Raw genomic sequence first — 21418 nt, 5'->3', positions numbered from 1 at the left:
TTGTACTAAAATGCTGGCTTTATACATCAGTCTCCTTCCATGTGGCTAATTATGTAAGTGGCAAATGAAGCTTATATTTTGTTTACATCCACATTCCTCTTGGTTTACAGTATTTATGACGTTTTTTATTCCCAACTGCACAAACAATTTAGGACCGCTTGAATGACTGCAGGGCAAGTAACTGGGCAAGTTTGTTTTGCATGGCCCGGTGCCCCGTTTGAGCAGCGAATGCACATTTTAGGCCATCCCATTTGTCCTGACTTGAAATCTCTACTAAACTGGGGTACCGGGCCGTGCAAAACGAATCAGCCCATTGTTTTGAGACCGCAAGTGTTATACAGAAATCCTAGATGCTGATTGGTTTAGAGACGCCCAATCCCTCCAAACGTTAATATGTTTACAGACCCTCCTACACCTATCTAGAGGTTTACATAAAGATGCTAGGAACGTTACTTAGTTTTACTTTGTTTCTCAGATAGCCTACCCCGCGTGTCTGCATCGACTTTCAATTCCAGACAATTAAGATAACTGGTGACAGTGACAAAATAAAAGTTATTAAGAGCATCCAAAAATGAATGGTTTTCATTTAGATGACTTCCTTGCAGGGTGGATTGGAGGTGAGTGTCCGTTATTTTTCAACTAGTCAATTAGCTGTAGAATAACACGTTTTATGTTTGGATGAGTGGTTGGACTATTGCGTATATATAATATAACATGACATTTAGCAGACGCTTTTATCCAAAGCGATTTACAGTCATGCGTGCATACATTTTTACGTATGGTTGGTCCCGGGGATCGAACCCACTACCCTGGCGTTTCAAGCGCCACGCTCTACCAATTGAGCTACAGAGGACCACATATCGATTTTGTTGTTTGTTTATCATCATGTGTGTTAAACAAACAAACTTTTGTATGTTTTTTATTTTAATACATTTGCTATGTTTGCTATTTAGGCCTATGTCTAATCTATGTTCGATTAGAAATAAAAAATGAATAATTGGAACAAAGTTTAAACAATGCACAGATTTTCCAAATCTAATTGCCCACATAGAGCTTGACATTTGATCATTTTGATCAAACACTCAACATTTAACATGCAATCAACAGGTAGTTAATAATTAAATAACCAGTACTACATGTTTGACTATTTAGTTTGAGAAAAACTCTTCCTTTTACATATTCTACTTCTGCAAGGCGCGCTACCTGAAACGGCCAGTAGGGGGCTTTAGTAGTTGCACATTGCATAATGAAATATGTGGAATGCTGTAAGTCAGGGTTCTTCAATTCCGGTCCTGGAGGGCCGAAACACTTCTGTTTTTTATTTCTACCTTAAGTGATACATTTACGATATGAACATAATTAAAAAATAATAATGAAGATTGTCAACGGGACAATCAGTAACAACAATAACCAAGGGTCAAAATAACCATAGATTGAACAATAACAATAAGCATAGAGGACATGTGCAGGTCGGTTGGTCTGTCAGACACTGTCCCTCATCTTATGGAAGGCAGCAATGTAGTGCGCTGCCAACCCACAGCTCTCCGCGTCCTCCCCCAACAGGACGGGTAGCCTATTCTCATCAGAGAGGTCTTCGAAACCTTGAATAAGGGTTTAACATTTGGGGAAATGACACTCATTGTTTTATATTTTTTACATTTGGAGAGGAAATGCAGCTCTGTCTCTTTGCCATGGTGTACTGTCGATTTATGGCCAGATAGCACTGGGGGGGTTCAATGACACATTAAATTAGATTTAGCCAATTTTGATAGGTATTTGAATGCGTGCTCTCTCTCTCTCTCCTCTATCTCCTCTCTCTTCTCTCTCCCACCCCTATCTTCCCTTCTCACTCCTCTAAATGTTGTTTCCATCTGTTTTTCCAATAGGAGCGTCCAGTGTTATTGTGGGTCATCCGCTGGACACAGTCAAGGTACATATGAGGACACAGTTCAACACATAAAGGACTGGTTTCCCAGACACTGATCAAGCCGAGTCCTAAAATGCATTTTCAATGGAGATTCTCTGTTTATCTTGAGTTTAAGTCCAGGAATAGGATTAATCGGTGTCTAGGAAACTGTCCGATGAGGTTTAAACAGTGGAGGCTGCTGAGAGGAGGACAGCCCATAATAATGTCTGGAACGGAGCAAATGGAATGGCGTCAAACACATGGAAACCATGGAAACCATGTGTTTGATGTATTTGATACCATTCCACCAATTCCACTCCAGCCATTACCATGAGCCCGTCCTCCTCAATTAAAGTGGCACCAGCCTCCTGTGGGTTTAAATCAGGGATTTACATTAAGGTCTGAAAGGCACTTGCCCATCGGGAAAAAAATCCATAAAATGTCTCTTTCATTTAAACAATGGAGGGGAACCAGACAGATCAATGCTTGCAGTTTCGTTGTTGTCCGTAAAACATTTAAAAAAAGATATATAACAAAACTGCCCAATGGGGGCGACCTCAGAGCAGGCTCAACTTGTCCAACTGTTCAGTTCACTTGCTCTAGGCAATAGGTCACACCTTAATGTCAATCCTTGAGTTTTTACCAAACATGCAACATTAGTTTATCTGCACATACACAGTTACCATTTAGTAGGCTATAGGCCTGCAGTAACAGTAAAACGAGTTACCACGCATCACATCACCTAGCCTACATGTTGTAGATTGTGTAGGCCAATGTTTTAGGTAGAAATGTTGAAGTTCTTAACATTTCCCATTCTATGATTCTACCCAACAGACTCGTCTACAAGCTGGGAAAGGATACAGGAGCACCCTCCACTGTGTCCTCCAAATCTACAGAAAGGAAACTGTAAGTGGATATGTCACTGCTCTTGTAGTCTAAATGTAATACAGGCCGTTTAGCAGACACTTTTATCCAAAGCTACTTACAGTCATGCATGCATAGACATATTGTATGGATCCCAATGGGAATCGAACCCACAGTAATCCATGGGAGGCCATGGGATAATACTTGGCATGTGGTCCTCTGTAGCTGAATTGCTAGAGCATGGCGCTTGTAACGCCAGGGTAGTGGGTTCGATCCCCGGGACCACCCATACGTCAAAAAAAAATGTATGCACACATGACTGTAAGTCGCTTTGGATAAAAGCGTCTGCTAAATGGCATATTATTATTATTATAAACCATTTGTCATCATGGCATTGGTATGGTTTCCTAAAGAACTGTAGAGGCCTTGGACATTAAGTGTCAGCCTCGACAACTACTGTAAAAGTTCATTATCATATTCCTTTTACACAGTCATCTGTAGATTATACTGTAGACCTAGCTGTGACAGTTCTGGAAAGAAAAATGTGACTTTTGAAGCAACTGTGCTTTTGTTTTATCAATATCCTTGAGCCTTGCTGTGAATATTCCCTCTGTAGCCTCTCTCCGGCTGGGAGGGAGAACAACCTGGAAAGAAGTGGAGAGCGCTCTGGGAGGGGGGAAAAAATAAACCTTAAAGCTGCCAAAGACCATGTGGTATACTGGGACCCAGACCTTCTGCTAAACACACTGTTGCATAAAACGTCAAATTTTTCTTCCACCTAGGTTGCTGGCTTCTTCAAGGGTCTCTCCTTCCCCCTGGCCAGCATCACTGTGTATAACTCAGTGGTGTTTGGGCTCTTCAACAACACGCAGAGGGTTATAAGCAAGTTCCGCTATGGTGACGGGAGGCAGCCATGTGGTATGTTGGACATGACCCTGGCCAGCATGTTGACTGGGCTGATGTCAGTGGGACTCGGAGCTCCGGTCGACCTTGTTAAGATCAGACTGCAGATGCAGACTCTGCCCTGTTTAGCAGGTAAAGTCAAAGCCCAATACAACATTATAGACCATTCTAGAAGGTATTCCTTTAGTATAACTATCCTTCAGACCATTCTAGAATGTATTTCCTTTAGTATAACTATCCTTCAGACCATTCTAGAAGGTATTTCCTTTAGTATAACTATCCTTCAGACCATTCTAGAATGTATTTCCTTTAGTATAACTATCCTTCAGACCATTCTAGAATGTATTTCCTTTAGTATAACTATCCTTCAGACCATTCTAGAAGGTATTTCCTTTAGTATAACTATCCTTCAGACCATTCTAGAAGGTATTTCCTTTAGTATAACTATCCTTCAGACCATTCTAGAATGTATTTCCTTTAGTATAACTATCCTTCAGACCATTCTAGAATGTATTTCCTTTAGTATAACTATCCTTCAGACCATTCTAGAATGTATTTCCTTTAGTATAACTATCCTTCAGACCATTCTAGAAGGTATTTCCTTTAGTATAACTATCCTTCAGACCATTCTAGAAGGTATTTCCTTTAGTGTAACTATCCTTCAGACCATTCTAGAAGGTATTTCCTTTAGTATAACTATCCTTCAGACCATTCTAGAAAGGTATTTCCTTTAGTGTAACTATCCTTCAGACCATTCTAGCAGGTATTTCCTTTAGTATAACTATCCTTCAGACCATTCTAGAAGGTATTTCCTTTAGTGTAACTATCCTTCAGACCATTCTAGAAGGTATTTCCTTTAGCATAACTATCCTTCAGACCATTCTAGAAGGTATTTCCTTTAGTGTAACTATCCTTCAGACCATTCTAGAAGGTATTTCCTTTAGTATAACTATCCTTCAGACCATTCTAGAAGGTATTTCCTTTAGTATAACTATCCTTCAGACCATTCTAGAAGGTATTTCCTTTAGTATAACTATCCTTCAGACCATTCTAGAAGGTATTTCCTTTAGTATAACTATCCTTCAGACCATTCTAGAAGGTATTTCCTTTAGTATAACTATCCTTCAGACCATTCTAGAAGGGACAGTGCCGACAGTACCCATGGGTTTAGACAGCTCATTTTAGTGGGACTTTACTCAGAGGTCTAGAGTAGAACAGAACAGAAAAGGTTGACAACAGCAACTCAGACGAGCTAGTTTGAGATGATGCAGCCCATGGATCGTAACCAGTGCACTCAGAGGTTGATAAACTAAAGGCGTCATAATCACCTGTCAATGTCCTACACCAGTGATGAGTCACCAGTCACCGTTTTGAAGACGGAAATTGCTGCACCTTTTATATGGTGATGCACCACACGTCCTTGTGTGTTGCCTCATGGATCTTACGGTATAGGGCATCATAAAATACATGGGTTAAATGTTGACCATCACCTGTTGTTCTGGTATGTAGTTAAAGCCTCCTTCCGCATAAGAACCTTAATCCAAACTCTCCTCTTTCTGCCTCAGCGGTCAATAAAGTCAAGTACAATCTCATCTTTTATTGTTTGTATCCTTGTGTATTTTAGAGAACCTGAACATTGCCGGGACAACCGGAAACGGGAACGGTAACATCGCTGTGCGCTCCGTGACTCTCCAGGGCCAGCCGACCTACAGGGGGCCCATCCACTGTATCAGCTCCACACTGCAGACGGAGGGGATCCAGGGGCTCTACAGAGGGGCCGGGGCCATGGTCCTGAGAGACGTCCCTGGGTACACGCTGTACTTCATCCCCTACGCGTTGTTCCGTCGCTGGCTATCCCCTGAAGGGAGGTCGTCACCTCATCCCTGTTCTATATGGCTGTCCGGAGGACTGGCAGGTAACTGGAAGGTGTTTACGGATGAATGGTGATGTTACTGTTGCTAGTTGGTCTTGGTGGAAGCAAACAGAAAGCTAAAGGAGCGTTCTGTTGAACCCGCGGGCTGGTTTTGGTCTCCGCCAGGCCAGAGAATCTACTAGCTGAGGGTTATTAGGCCCATAAGTCAATCCAACCCTCAATCCTGACATTGCTAACAGGCTAACAGGGCCGTAACCAGGGTTTGAGTTTTAGTGAGGTCCGGAAGGGGGTAGACTGCATTTCTATACAATTAAAACAACTTTAAAATGCTATTTGGAGAACAGCAAGAATGACCCCAGCCATTATGACCTCGGCTGCTGTAGGTTCATTCACCTCAGTCCATCGATAAACACCTAGCCTATTAGCTATACAGCTGTAATGCTATACCCCTGAAATATGAGAAATGATACACACTGACACGTAGCATCAGCGACTGTTCAGTCAGTTGCAATGATGAATTGCATAAAATCATCAACTCTTTACATAGATACTGTATCTCTTTTGTCAAAATACATAGCATTCACATTTGTATTCATAGGCATTACTAATCAAGCTCCGTACAAACAGACATCAGTGGAGCACACAGATGATCGTATTATCACATTCACAATAATTATTAGAATATTACTTACGTTTCTGTATTATCAGTGATGTAGTGGTAAAAACTCCATCGATGGAGATGATAAGACGAACAACCACCGATATCAAGGAAATTGTATGACATTTTTAGAACTGTATTGTTTGAATGTTGATTGCATTTTAATGTCGGCCTATAGGGAAGATAGGTCCTGTGGAGATGTTCATACTGAAACATACAGTGGTTGTATTTTAATGTCGGCCTACAGGGATGATGGGCCATGTGAAGATGTTCATATTGAAACATATCATCTTTTTAAAAAGTTCCTGATAACATTAGTACTGATTTTCTCAGGGAGCCCCTCATGGGGCCCCGACCCCAAGTTTGGGAACCACTGTACTAACCTCTCTCTGCTTACGTCCCCTCTCTCTCTCTCTGTCTCCTCTGCTTCCTCCTGCATGCATTGCAGCCTGCCTCAGCCTCACCACTGAGCGCCACGTCTGTCTCTGTAGCCTTCTCTCTGTAAAGCAACGTTATTATGATAATTTAGTAGCCCATTTTTTGCACCTGCTGAGGTTCGGCTCCGTTTCACGTTAGCTTCGTACTTCATCCTTCTAGCTGGCTAAGTATACTAGCCAGAGCCCTTCAACGTTACTGTGTTGCCAAATACAACATTTCCTTTTGACACAGAGATCCTGATGAAATGTCAGATGATTCAGTTCTCAGTAGTGTTGCAAAGCTACCAGTAGTTTACCAAGGTTGCCGGAATCTTCAGTAATTTTGGTAATTAACTAATAGGAGTGGCAATATGGTCCGCTATTATCCTCAGTAATTTTCCATCCAAGTTGCTGGACCACGGTGGCTTGTCATTGTTGATAGACAACAATCACTGTTAAGCTCTTCCACACACTCACTTTACGGAATTCAAAATTACAACGCTTGTCTTTCATAATTTGGTCAGATATACTTGGATGTGTAGTGTCAGCATTTGTTGCTGGCATGTCATGCCTAAATTTGCTAATCTTACCAGTGAATGAAAAAAATTATGAAAGTAGTTGGCAATGTCAGTCGGTTTTGTGATGAATGAGCCATCTGATTCAATGAATGATGGCGCTGAGTTTGCCATTTTTCCCCAAATTTAATTGAAGGCGCTCCAAAGATTTTTACTATCATTCTTTATGTCATTTATCTTTGTTTCATAGTGTAGTTTCTTCTTCTTTTTATTCAGTTTAGTCACCTGAGTTCTCAATTTGCAGTACGTTTTCCAATCGGTTGTGCAGCCAGACCTATTTACCATTCCTTGTGCGTCATCCCTCTCAACCATAAAATGTTTCAATTCCTCATCAATCCACGGGGATTTAACAGTTTTTACAGTAATTTTCTTAATGGGTGCATGCTTATTAGTAACTGGGATAAGCAATTTCATAAACCTGTCAAGTGCAGTGTCTGTTTGCTCCTCATTACACACCACGGACCAACACATATTCTTTACATCAACAACATAGGGATCACTACAAAACTTATTGTATGACCTCTTATACACTATATTAGGCCCAGCCTTTGGAACTTTGGTTTTCCTAGAGATGGCTACTAAATTGTGATCACTACATAAGATGGATCTGGATACTGCTTTCAAGCACATTTCTGCAGCATTAGTAAAGATGTGCTCAATACATGTTGATGATTTCATTCCTATGCTGTTTGTAACTACCCTGGTAGGGTGATTGATAACCTGAACCAGGTTGCAGGCACTAGTTACAGTTTGAAGCTTTTTCTTGAGTGGGTAGCTTGATGAAAGCCAGTCAATATTTAATCACCCAGAAAATATACTTCTCTGTTGATATCACCTACATTATCAAGTATTTCACACGTTATCCAGATACTGACTGTTAGCACTTGGTGGTCTATAGCGCTCGTGGTCCTCTGTAGCTCAATTGGTAGAGCATGGCGCTTGTAACGCCAGGGTAGTGGGTTTGATCCCCGGGACCACCCATACGTAAAAATGTATGCGCACATGACTGTAAGTCGCTTTGGATAAAAGCGTCTGCTAAATAGCATATTATAGCAACTTCCCACAAGAATAGGCTTGAATCTAATCTTTAATTTAAGAGAACGATTATTTATGAATACTTGCTTCCGTTTGAGTCTTCGAGAAAGGTGTTGTTGATTTAATTAGACCATATGGTTCAAGCCTAATTAATGGAACAAAAATGTAATCAACAATGGCATTCATTTCAATTAACTATTTAACTAATTAGCAACTCTTCCTACTGTTGACTTGTTTCAAACCTGCCACCAGTTTGGCCCCAAAACATTGACAACAAAGACATAGTGACATGGTAAAATAAATACAAGAGTGTGAAAAATATATATACAGTGCCTTGCAAAAGTATTCATCCCCCTTGGCGTTTTTTCCAATTTTGTTGCATTACAACCTGTAATTTAAATAGATTTTAATGGACATACACAAAATAGTCCAAATTGGTGAAGTGAAATGAAAAAAATTACTTGTTTCAAAAAATTCCAAAAATAAATAACGGAAAAGTGGTGCGTGAATATGTATTCACCCCCTTTGCTATGAAGCCCCTAAATAAGATCTGGTGCAACCAATTACCTTCAGAAGTCACATAATTAGTTAAATAAAGTCCATCTGTGTGCAATCTAAGTGTCACATGACCTGTCACATGATCTTAGTATATATACACCTGTTCTGAAAGGCCCCAGAGTCTGCAACACCACTAAGCATGGGGCACCACCAAGCAAGCGGCACCATGAAGACCAAGGAGCTCTCCAAACAGGACAGGGACAAAGTTGTGGAGAAGTACAGATCAGGGTTGGGTTATAAAACAATATCTGAAACTTTGAACATCCCACGGAGCACCATTAAATCCATTATTAAAAAATGGAAAGAATATGGCACCACAACAAACCTGCCAAGAGAGGGCCGCCCACCAAAACTCACGGACCAGGCAAGGAGGGCATTAATCAGAGAGGCAACAAAGAGACCAAAGATAACCCTGAAGGAGCTGCAAAGCTCTACAGCGGAGATTGGAGTATCTGTCCATAGGACCACTTTAAGCCGTACACTCCACAGAGCTTTACGGAAGAGTGGCCAGAAAAAAGCCATTGCTTAAAGAACAAAATAAGCAAACACGTTTGGTGTTCGCCAAAAGGCATGTGGGAGACTCCCCAAACATATAGAAGAAGGTACTCTGGTCAGATGAGACTAAAATTGAGCTTTTTGGCCATCAAGGAAACGCTATGTCTGGCGCAAACCCAACACCTCTCATCACCCCGAGAACACCATCCCCACAGTGAAGCATGGTGATGGCAGCATCATGCTGTGCGGATGTGTTTCATCGGTAGGGACTGGGAAACTGGTCAGAATTGAAGGAATGATGGATGGCACTAAATACGGGGGGGGGTGAATAGTTATGCACGCTCAAGTTTTCAGTTTTTTTGTCTTATTTCTTGTTTGTTTCACAATAAAACATATTTTGCATCTTCAAAGTGGTCGGCATGTTGTGTAAATCAAATGATACAAACCCCCCAAAAATCCATATTTACCAGACGCTCTCATCCAGAGCGACTTACAGTTAGTGAGTGCATACATTTCCTTGATACTGGCCCCCCGTGGGGATCGAACCCACAACCTTGGCATTGAAAACGCCATGCTCTACCAACTGCGCTCTACCAACTGCGCTACAGAGGGCCGGGTTAACTCCAGGTTGTAAGGCAACAAAATAGGAAAAATGCCAATACTTTCGCAAGCCACTGTAAAGGATATTTCATGTTGAAACCCTTTTATTAAACATCAATGGTATTCATTAAGTTGGTGGTTTATATTTCAGGATAATGTTTTACAGCGTTGTCACTCTGTTTTTTTTTATTTTTAAATCATCTCATTTAATTATTTCATATTATATTACATGTGGTCACACAGAGGGCTAGAGATTATTACAAACATCTCTGATTATATGAAGTACTCAAAAGGGCCATCTTAATAATAATAATATGCCATTTAGCAGACGCTTTTATCCAAAGCGACTTACAGTCATGTGTGCATACATTTTTTTTTTGTGTATGGGTGGTCCCGGGGATCGAACCCACTACCTTGGCGTTACAAGCGCCGTGCTCTACCAGCTGAGCTACAGAGGACCACATCTTGTGATAGATTACATAAAATTCTTGAAATATAACAGAATGCTGGTAGTTTACCCTCCCTTTGCTACCGTAGTTCTCAGTAAGATGGGGGTCTGATGTTTTTGGTTAAAACAAAAAAAAATGGTGTGGAAAGCAACAAGGAGAGGACATTTGGCAATTTTTGAGATTTTAAATACATTAGAACAGAAGGAAAAAGCTTACATTCCCACTGAAAGGTAACTTCCTGGCAGTGTGTCTCAGGACAGTTTTAAAAAAAAAACCTGCCAGTTCAGTGTGTTTGAAGAAACATCTTGATATTACATGAAGTTTTCCAAAAATGTAATTGGCTGTTTTTAAGAATGTAACTGTAATCCGTAAAAAAAAAAAAAAAAAATAGTAATCTGGGTTGATGTAATCTGATTACGTAATCCCTGTTACAAGTACCCAACACTGGTTGTACCTCTGTGGTAGCTAAAACTCTGAACTGTAGTGACCTTTATTTGCGAGTACTGTAGTCTTCTCTACCACCAAATTATTCATGTATTATTTATTATTATTATTATTACATATAAAGCTTTGCCGACTTGAACATGCCCTGACTGTAGCCAAAATCCTGTTACAAGGACTTCTATAACATCATAGATCATCTCTACTGTTGCTACATGCTAATGTACGTCTCCTGACCTCTGACCTTCTCCTGTCTACAAGGTTCTATCTCGTGGGTCACAGCTACTCCAGCTGACGTGGTGAAGAGCAGACTACAGGCGGACGCCCTCCACACAAGGAAATACAGAGGGATTGTACACTGCATCGTCCAGAGCTACAAGACAGAGGGGATACATGTGAGCAAACGTACACTGGGCCTGTTTCCCCCGTACTCCGATTAAGCCCATAGACCTGGACTAAGCAGCGCTTTCAGTGAAGATCCCTTCATTGAGCATGCTTCTTTGTCCATGCGTAGGCCTAATCTTTGTACGGGAAACCAGCCCACAGTGTAGCAATTTAAAGATTGATTCATCAGTACATTTCATTTGGAAAGTAGTACAGTAGCCTATATGTGTGGTTTTGGTGTAGCTTTGTGGCAACATGGACAATTGCTGACAGTGCTAGTAGCTGTTAGCGTTAGTCCCTTCAGTTTAAAATTACCTCAACTACCTCAACTAGCCGGTGCCCACCGCACATTGACTCTGCACCGGTACCCCCCCCTGTATATATAGCCTCCCTACTGTCACTTTATTTTACTTCTGCTCTTTTTTTTCTCAACACTTTTTTTTTGTTGTTGTTTTATTTTTACTTTTTTTTGTTTAAAATAAATGCACTGTTGATTAAGGGCTTGTAAGTAAGCATTTCACTGTAATGTCTGCACCTGTTGTATTCGGCGCATGTGACCAATAACATTTGATTTGATTTGATTTGATTTAAAAGTTAAACTCGGGTGAACTCAACCCGACATGTCCTGTAAAAGTCACAAGGCGAGACAAGATCTGTTCCAAAAAAAAAAGTTATTATCAAACTACCAAGGTCGTTCCTGGGTTAAGGGGGAGTTCAAACAGGTTTTGGTCAGTTTGTGACGTAATAGAATAGTAGAAAGCCAATAGCGTTGTGTCACACCCCCCAATTCCAAGTGACCAGACTGATGATCTTGTTCAAATGTGTTTTTGGCAGACAGAGACTGAGCACGGATATTTGATCAATACCTGACAATCATTGACAAGATAGGTACTTGGCCTGAATGAGCTTGAATGGGCTTGAACCATGTGGTTTCAGCTAGATATTTGTTTTGGTTGGCTGTTATGAAAGTAGGATGTTACGTTTAATTGAATTCCTTTTTTAAAATTATACATTTAGTAATTATTTTCTCTCTCTCTCTCTCTTCAGGTCTTCTTCCGCGGAGCCTCAGTGAACGCTATCCGAGGCTTCCCCATGAGTGCCACCATGTTTCTGGGCTATGAACTCTCTCTGCAGTTCTTCAGGGGTCTCTAGTGTCTACACCGGTAATACACAGCAATATGATACAGTACAGTATGTCCACTGAATGAAACATTATCTTGACAGCTATCCTCTTGTCCTTGGACACCCCAAAGGTTTCACCTGGAAGATTATTTGAATCCTTACAGAATGAAAGTGGGGAGCGACTTGAGAACTATCTGCACTATTGCCATAATACAATGTATTTGTAAAGTGTAAATACTCATTTCTTAAATTAAGAAAATATCTTAATAAAGGTGCCTTACACAAATGCATACATTTAAATATGCTATAATATAGAGTAACCGTATGCTTAATGTTTCTAGCTCTACAGCATAAATTAACTAGTTAATAGTACCCAACAGTTAACCAGTTCTAACCTCAGTAATGATACACACATTAATCATTACATTTTATGTTGGAGAAATTAAATGTCATTCCATGAGGAGGCATAGTTTTGTACATAATTTGTTCTTAGTTATTTTTATGTTTTTTTTGGTGGGGGGGAATTCTTGTTACAGACTGTTTCTGTACACTTTTACTTGGAAAACCTAATAAACATATTGTTAAAAAATAAAATAATGGTATTCTCCTTTCTTTAAATCCTCTCCAAAGGTCAGAGTGACTGCATTAACCTTAAATATACTAGGCGTACTGACATGTAAAACAGGAAACACAGTAACAAAAACATTAGGGGCCCACAATGTTGGGCACGTGTTACTGAGCTGTTGGGGGCAATGAAGACGCCTTCTGAGGAACCTTATCTCAGGGCTGTGGCTGACTGATAAAGTCAGGTGGGGGGGCGCTTCTGTACAGCTGTCTTTACACTATACAGTAGCCTGATGCAGGGTTTCCCAAACTCGGTTCTGGGCCCCCATAACCCCTTTTTAATGAACTGTTGACTACAAACAACCTCCACTAGATGGCACTGTTCTAAAACAATAACTCAACCAGCTGTTATCCTAGAGCAGGGTTTTTCAACTTCTCTGGGACCCACAGCCGTTCCATATATTTGTCCTATTCTAAAGCTATCACACCCGATTCACCTAAATACCAAGCTCTTGATTAGGTTGAATAGTTTAGCTAGTACAGGGCTCCAATCAAATTGTGAAATGTCTGGGGGTCCCCGAAGAGAGGTTTGAAAACCACTGTCCTAGAGGACAATAATTACATGAAATATTGCTCTCTATATACACTACATGACAAAAAGTACGTGGACACCTGCTCGTCGAACATCTCATTCCAAAATCATGGTAATTAATATGGAGTTGGTCCCCACTTTTCTGCTATAACAGCCTCCACTCTTCTGGGAAAGCTTTCCACTAGATGTTGGAACGTTGCTGCAGGGACTTGCTTACATTCAGCCACAAGAGCATTAGTGACGTAGGGCACTGATGTTGGGCGATTAGGCTTGTACTAAGTGTGTGCCCTCAGGCCCCTACTCCACTACCACATATCTACAACACAAAACCCATGTGTACGTGTGTGTATAGTGTGTATGTTATCATGTGTGTGTGTATGCATGTGTCTGTGCCTATGTTTGTGTTGCTTCACAGTCCCCGCTGTTCCATAAGGTGGATTTTTATCTGTTTATTTAAAATCTGATTCTACTGCTTGCATCAGTTACCTAATGTGGAATAGAGTTCCATGTAGTAATGGCTCTATGTAGTACTGTGCGCCTCCCATAGTCTGTTCTGGACTTGGGGAATGTGACGAGACCTCTGGTGGCATGTCTTGTGGGGTATGCATGGGTGTCTGAGCTGTGTGCTAGTCGTTTAAACAGACAGTTCGGTGCTTTCAACATGTCAATACCTCTCATAAATACAAGCAGTGCTGAAGTCAATCTCTCCTCCACTTTGAGCCAGGAGAGATTGACATGCATATTATTAATGTTTGCTCTCTGTGTACATCCAAGGGCCAGCCGTGCTGCCCTGTTCTGAGCCAATTGCAATTTTCCTGTCCCTCTTTGTGGCACCTGACCACATGACTGAACAGTAGTCCAGGTGCGATAAAACTAGAGCCTGTAGGACCTGCCTTGTTGATACTGTTGTTAGGAAGGCAGAGCAGCGCTTAATTATGGACAGACTTCTCCCAAACTTAGCTACTGTTGTATCAATATGTTTTGACCATGACAGTTTACAATCCAGGGTTACTCCAAGCAGTTTAGTCACCTCAACTTGCTCAATATCCACATTATTTATTACAAGATTGGATTGAGGTTTAGAGTTTAGTGAATGATTTGTTCCAAATACAGTGCTTTTAGTTTTAGAAACGTATTCCTTGCCACCCACTCTGAAACTAACTGCAACTCTTTGTTAAGTGTTGCAGTCATTTCAGTCGCTGTAGTAGCTGACATGTATAGTGTTGAGTCATCCACATACATAGACACTCTGTCTTTACTCAAAGCCAGTGGCATGTCGTTAGTAAAGATTGAAAAAAGTAATGGGCCTAGACAGCTGCCCTGGGGAATTCCTGATTCTACCTGGATTATGTTGGAGAAGCTTCCAACAGGTAACTCTTTATCCACAATATTAAAGCCATAACACATTTTTTCCAGCAGCAGACTATGATCGATAATGTCAAAAGCCGCACCGAAGTCTAACAAAACAGCCCCCAATATCTTTTTATCATCAATTTCTCTCAGCCAATCATCAGTCATTTGTGTAAGTGCTGTGCTTGTTGAATGTCCTTCTCTATAAGCATGCTGAAAGTTTGTTGTCAATTTGTTTACAGTAAAATAGCATTGTATCTGGTCAAACACAATTCTTTCCAATAATTTACTACGGCTTGGTAACAGGCTAATTGGTCGGCTATTTGGGCCAGTAAAGGGGGCTTTACTATTCTTGGGTAGTGGAATTACTTTTGCTTCCCTCCATTCTAGTAGGCTTAAATTGAAAATAGGAGTGGCAATATCGTCTGCTATTATCCTCAGTAATTTTCCATCCAAGTTGTCAGACCCCGGTGGCTTGTCATTGTTGATAGACAACAATAATTATTTCACCTCTTCCACACTCACTTTACGGAATTCAAAATTACAACGTTTGTCTTTCATAATTTGGTCAGATATACTTGGATGTGTAGTGTCAGCAATTGTTGCTGGCATGTCATGCCTGAGTTTGCTAATCATGCCAATGAAAAAATCATTAAAGTAGTTGGCAATATCAGTTGGTTTTGTGATGAATGAGCCATCTGAACTGCGACCTGGCCAAGATAAAGCAAAGCAGTGCGATAAAAACAACACAGAGTTACATATGGGGTAAAAAAACATAAAGTCAAAAATACAACAGAAAATATATATACAGTGTGTGCAAATGTAGCAAGTTATGGAGGTAAGGCAATAAATAGGCTATAGTGCAAAATAATTACAATAGTATTAACACTGGAATGCTAGATGTGCAAGAGATTATGTGCAAATAGAGATACTGGGGTGCAAAAGAGCAAAATAAATAACAATATAGGGATGAGGTAGTTGGGTGGGCTAATTTCAGATGGGCTGTGTACAGGTGCAGTGATCGGTAAGGTGCTCTGACAACTGATGCTTAAAGTTATTGAGGGAGATAAGAGTCTCCAGCTTCAGAGATTTTTGCAATTCGTTCCAGTCATTGGCAGCAGAGAACTGGAAGGAATGGCAGCCAAAGGAGGTGTTGACTTTGGGAATGACCAGTGAGATATACCTGCTGGAGCGCAGACTACGGGTGGGTGCTGCTATGGTGACCAATGAGCTAAGATAAGGCGGGGATTTGCCTAGCAGTGATTTATAGATGGCCTGGAGCCAGTGGGTTTGACGACGAACATGTAGTGAGGACCAGCCAACAAGAGCGTACAGGTCACAGTGGTGGGTAGTGTATGGGGCTTTGGAGACAAAACGGATGGCACTGTGATAGACTACATCCAATTTGCTGAGTAGAGTGTTGGAGGCTATTTTGTAAATGACATCGCCGAAGTCAAGGATCGGTAGGATAGTCAGTTTTACGAGGGCATGTTTGGCAGCATGAGTGAAGGAGGCTTTGTTGCGAAATAGGAAGCCGATTCTAGATTTAACTTTGGATTGGAGATTCTTTATGTGAGTCTGGAAGTTGAGTTTACAGTCTAACCAGACACCTAGGTATTTGTAGTTGTCCACATACTCTAGGTCAGACCACGTCAGAGTGGTGATTCTAGTCGGGTGGGCGGGTGCCAGCAGCGTTCGATTGAAAAGCATGCATTTAGTTTTACTAGTGTTTAAGAGCAGTTGGAGGCTACTGAAGGAGTGTTGTATGGCATTGAAGCTCGTTTGGAGGTTTGTTAACACAATGTCCAATGAAGGGCCAGATGTATACAAAATGGTGTCGTCTGCGTAGAGGTGGATCTGAGAGTCACCAGCAGCAAGAGCGACATCATTGATATACACGGAGAAAAGTGTCGGCCCAAGAATTGAACCCTGTGGCACCCCATAGAGACTGCCATAGGTCCAGACAACAGGCCCTCCGATTTGACACACTGAACTCTATCTGAGAAGTAGTTGGTGAACCAGGCGAGGCAGTCATTTGAGAAACCAAGGCTATTTAGTCTGCCAATAAGAATGCGGTGGTTGACAGAGTCGAAAGCCTTGGCCAGGTCGATGAAGACGGCTGCACAGTACTGTCTATTATCAATCGCGGTTATAATATCGTTTAGGACCTTGAGCGTGGCTGAAGTGCACCCATGACCAGCTCGGAAACCGGATTGCATAGTGGAGAAGGTACGGTGGTATTCGAAAATGGTCGGTGATCTGTTTGTTAACTTGGCTTTCAAATACTTTCGAAAGGCAGGGCAGGATGGATATAGGTCTGTAGCAGTTTGGATCTAGAGTGTCACCCCCTTTGAAGAGGGGGATGACCGCGGCAGCTTTCAATCTCTGGGGATCTCAGACGTTATGAAAGAGAGGTTGAACAGACTAGTAATAGGGGTTGCGACAATTTCGGCGGCTAGTTTTAGAAAGAAAGGGTCCAGATTGTCTAACCCAGCTGATTGGTAGGGGTCCAGATTTTGCAGCGCTTTCAAAACATCAGCTGTCTGAATTTGTGTGAAGGAGAAGCGGGGGGGGCATGGGCAATTTGCAGCAGAGGGTGCAGAGTTGGTGGCCGGGGTAGTGGTAGCCAGATGGAAAGCATGGCCAGCTGTAGCAAAATGCTTGTTGAAATTCTCGATTATTGTAGATTTATTGGTGGTGATAGTGTTTCCTAGCCTCAGTGCAGTGGGCAGCTGGGAGGAAGTGCTCTTATTCTCCATGGACTTTACAGTGTCCCAAAACTTTTTGGAGTTAGTGCTACAGGATGCAAATTTCTGTTTGAAAAAGTTAGCCTTTGCTTTCCTGACTGCTTGTGTATATTGGTTCCTAACTTCCCTGAAAAGTTGCATATCGCGGGGGCTATTTGAAGCTTTTTTCCCAAAATGTCAGCAATTCAATTCATCCCAAAGGTGTTCGATGGGGTTGAGGTCAACACTCAAGTCAAGTTCTTCCACAACGATCTCAACAAACCATTTCTGTATGGACATCGCTTTGTGCACGGAGGCATTGTCATGCTGAAACAGGAAAGTGCCTTCCCCAAACTGTTGCCACAAAGTTGGATGCACAGAATCGTCTAGAATGCCATTGAATGCTGTAGCGTTAAGATTTACCTTCACTGGAACTAAGGGGCCTAGCCCAAACCATTATTCCTCCTCCACCAAACTTTACAGTTGGCACTATGCATTCGGGCAGGTAGCGTTCTCCTGGCATCCGCCAAACCCAGATTCATCAGTTGGACTGCCAGATGGTGAAGCGTGATTCATCACTCCATAGAATGAGTTTCCACTGCTCCAGAGTCCAATGGCGGTGAGCTTTACACCACTCCAGCCGACCCTTGGCATTGCGCATGGTGATCTTAGGCTTATGTGCGGCTGCTCGGCCATGGAAACCCATTTCACGAAGCTCCTGAAGAACAGTTATTGTGCTGACATTGCTTCCAGTGGCAGTTTGGAACTCGGTAGTGAGTGTTCTGTGAGCTTGTGTGGCCTACCACTTCACGGCTGAGATGTTGTTGCTCCTAGACGTTTCCACTTCACAATAACAGGACTTACAGTTGACCAGTGCAGGGCAGAAATTTGACGAACTGAGTTGTTGGAAGGTGGCATCCTTAAACGGTGCCACGTTGAAAGTCACTGAGCTCTTCAGTAAGGCCATTCTACTGCCATTGTTTGTCTATGGAGATTGCATGGCTGTGTGCTCGATTGTATACACCTGTCAGCAACGGGTGTGGCTGAAATAGCCGAATCCACTAATTTGAAGGGGTGTCCACATACTTTTGTATATGTAGTGTACTTTTTCAGACTTCTTCAAAAAAAAAAAGTTTTTCACACATTCTTTAAATCCAATGTTCCTCACTCGGCCCTCCTCCAATGAGCTTTGAGAATAATTGTTGAAATGGGGACAGCCGCTGTGTGGCGTTGTTGGCTCTAGCCCAGTGCAGCTGAATGAATGACCTAGTACCATGCTACCACCTTAACCCAGCACCATCTCCAGTCTCCACTCTGCCAGGCTCTCGCTCTCTCTCTCTCTCTCTCTCTCTCTCTCTCTCTCTCTCTATCTCTCTCTCTCTCTCTCTCTCTGTCTCTCTCTCTCTCTCTCTCTCTCTCTCTCTCTCTCTCTCTCTCTCTGTCTCTAGCTCTCTCTCTCTCTCTCTCTCTCTCTGTCTCTCTCTCTCTCTCTCTCTCTCTGTCTCTCTCTCTCTCTCTCTCTCTCTCTCTCTCTCTCTCTCTCTCTCTCTCTCTCTCTCTCTCTCTCTGCTCTCTCTCTCTCTGCTCTCTCTCTCTCTCTCTCTCTCTCTCTCTCTCTCTCCTCTCTCTCTCTCTCTCTCTCTCTCTCCCTCGCTCTCTCTCTCTCTCTCTCTCTCTCTCTCTCTCTCTCTCTCTCTCTCTCTCTCTCTCTCTCTCTCTCTCTCTCTCTCTCTCTCTCTCTCTCTCTCTCTCTCTCTCTCTCTCTCTCTCTCTCTCTCCCTCGCTCTCTCTAGCTCTCTCTCTCTCTCTCTCTCTCTCTGTCTCTCTCTCTCTCTCTCTCTCTCTCTCTCTCAATTCAATTCAATTCAATTCAAGCTGCTTTATTGGCATGAAAAACATTGCGTCAATATTGCCAAAGCAACAATGTATACAATATACATTGTAAAAAAATAAAAAAAATAATAACAAATAATAATAAAAATGGTAGTAAATAATAATAAATAAATAACAACAATAAAATGGTAACAGTCAATAGTATAAATATAATAAATATACAAATCTAAATATGGAAAATGAAACTATAACTAACTTATAACTAAATAACAATATTAAGTACGTTACTATTTACTATGCAGATGTTATTATTCAGTGTCCCTCAGGCTATGGCAGGCAAATACATATTTGGCTGCAAGAGGAGCCATAGCTCCTTCGCCCATGAGTATTTTTAGTTTTTCCTCTGGGTTTAATAAGTTAAAATTTGGAACAAATCTAGTCATTTCTGTGAATAATGAATGTCTTTGTGAGGAATATTTATCACAGTAAAGGAGAAAGTGCATTTCTGTTTCTACCTCCCTGTCGTGCAGTGACCACATATACGCTCCTCTTTGGGTAGCCATGTCTTTTTATGTCTGCCGGTTTCTATTGCCAATTGGTGGTCACTCAGCCTGTACTTGGTAAGGATCTGTCTCTGCTTCGTATCTCTGACAGAGTAGAGATAATCAGCCAATTCATATTCTCTGTTTAGGGTCAGATAGCAATTTAGTCGGCTTTGGGATTTTGTTTTGTTTTTCCAATGTTGTAAATATGAGTCCTTTGATTGGTTCATGATTTTGTTCATTAGAATTCTTTCTTTTGAAGCAGTGCTGGTGTCAGCTTGGTTGGTTAGGTCCAACACCAGCTGACTGAGAGGGCTCGTTTCTGGGCTCAGCTCTTGGGTTTGAAGTGCTTTAAATTGCAGACTTGAATTTGGACTTGAATTTAGATGTAGCCAAAATTTTAATGATCTTTTCTGTATTTTTATTACTACTGAAAGCGGCCCAATTCTGCCCTACATGCATTAGTTGGTGTATTTCTCTGGACTTTAAGAATATTCCGACAGAATTCTGCATGTAGGGCTTCAATTGGATGTTTGTCCCATATTTTAAAGTCCAGTTTATTGAGTGGCCCCCAAACCTCACTTCCGTAAAGAGCTATTGGTAGGATTACACTGTCAAATATTTTGGTCCAAATTCTAATTGGGATATTGATTTTGAATAATTTCATTTTTATTGCATACAATGCTCTGCGGGCTTTTTCTTTGAGTGCATTCACTGCCATATTAAAGTTTCCCGATGCAGATATGGTCAGACCAAGGTATGTGTAATTTTTAGTGTGTTCAATTATGGTGTTGTTCAGGGTGAATTTATATTTGTGTTTCTGACATCTGTTTTTTTTTGGAAAATCATGATTTTAGTTTTTTTGAAATTTACTGCCAGGGCCCAATTATTGCAATATTGCTCTAGAATGTTAAGGTTCTGTTGAAGACCTTCTTTGGTTGGTGATAGAAGTACCAAGTCATCAGCATATAGCAGGTATTTTACCTCTGTGTCAAATAGTGTAAGTCCTGGGGCTGGAGAATGGTCTAACATGTCTGCTAACTCATTGATATAAATGTTGAAAAGATTTGGACTCAAACTGCAGCCTTGTCTCACACCTCGACGTTGTGAAAAGAATTCTGTTCTTTGGTTTTAGATTTTTATTGCACACTTGTTTTCTGTGTACATACATTTTATTAAGTCATACACCTTACCACCAAGCCCACTTTGGAGAATTTTGTAGAATAGCCCTTCATGCCAAATAGAATCAAATGCTTTTTTAAAGTCAATAAAGCAAGCAAATATTTTGCCCTCTTTTTTTTGGTGTACGTGTTTATTAATTAGTGTATGTAAGGTGTATATATGGTCAGTAGTGCGATGGTTAGGGAGAAAGCCAATTTGACATTTACTTATTACATTTTTCTCTTGAAGAAAGGTTTGAATTCTTGAATTCAAAATGCTACAGAAAACCTTTCCCAAGTTGCTGTTTACGCAAATTCCCCTGTAATTATTGGGGTCTGATTTGTCTCCACATTTGTGGATAGGGGGAGATG

The 21418-nt window shown here is 41.3% G+C and overlaps 1 protein-coding gene across 1 annotated transcript; it reads left to right on the top strand.

The window, feature by feature from the left end:
• Positions 1 to 478: 478 nt before the first annotated feature.
• On the top strand, positions 479 to 12842 carry LOC121536341 (solute carrier family 25 member 48-like). Its single transcript, XM_041843618.1, has 7 exons — positions 479 to 617; positions 1887 to 1930; positions 2741 to 2812; positions 3553 to 3805; positions 5298 to 5588; positions 11035 to 11168; positions 12205 to 12842. Exons 1-7 carry the CDS (start codon positions 572 to 574, stop codon positions 12307 to 12309), a joined length of 945 nt encoding a protein of 314 aa, XP_041699552.1. The 5' UTR covers positions 479 to 571; the 3' UTR covers positions 12310 to 12842.
• The last annotated feature ends 8576 nt before the right edge of the window (positions 12843 to 21418 follow it).

This window comes from Coregonus clupeaformis, chromosome 2 (assembly GCF_020615455.1).
Source record: "Coregonus clupeaformis isolate EN_2021a chromosome 2, ASM2061545v1, whole genome shotgun sequence".
Classification (NCBI taxonomy): domain Eukaryota; kingdom Metazoa; phylum Chordata; class Actinopteri; order Salmoniformes; family Salmonidae; genus Coregonus; species Coregonus clupeaformis.
This window is presented reverse-complemented; position numbering and strand designations above follow the sequence as displayed.

Coding starts and splice junctions, on each gene's coding strand:
- LOC121536341 (XM_041843618.1), top strand. CDS start 572: ATGAATGGTTTTCATTTAGATGACTTCCTTGCAGGGTGGATTGGAG. Junction 3,806..5,297: donor GACTCTGCCCTGTTTAGCAG/GTAAAGTCAAAG, acceptor TGTGTATTTTAG/AGAACCTGAACATTGCCGGG. Junction 11,169..12,204: donor ACAAGACAGAGGGGATACAT/GTGAGCAAACGT, acceptor CTCTCTCTTCAG/GTCTTCTTCCGCGGAGCCTC.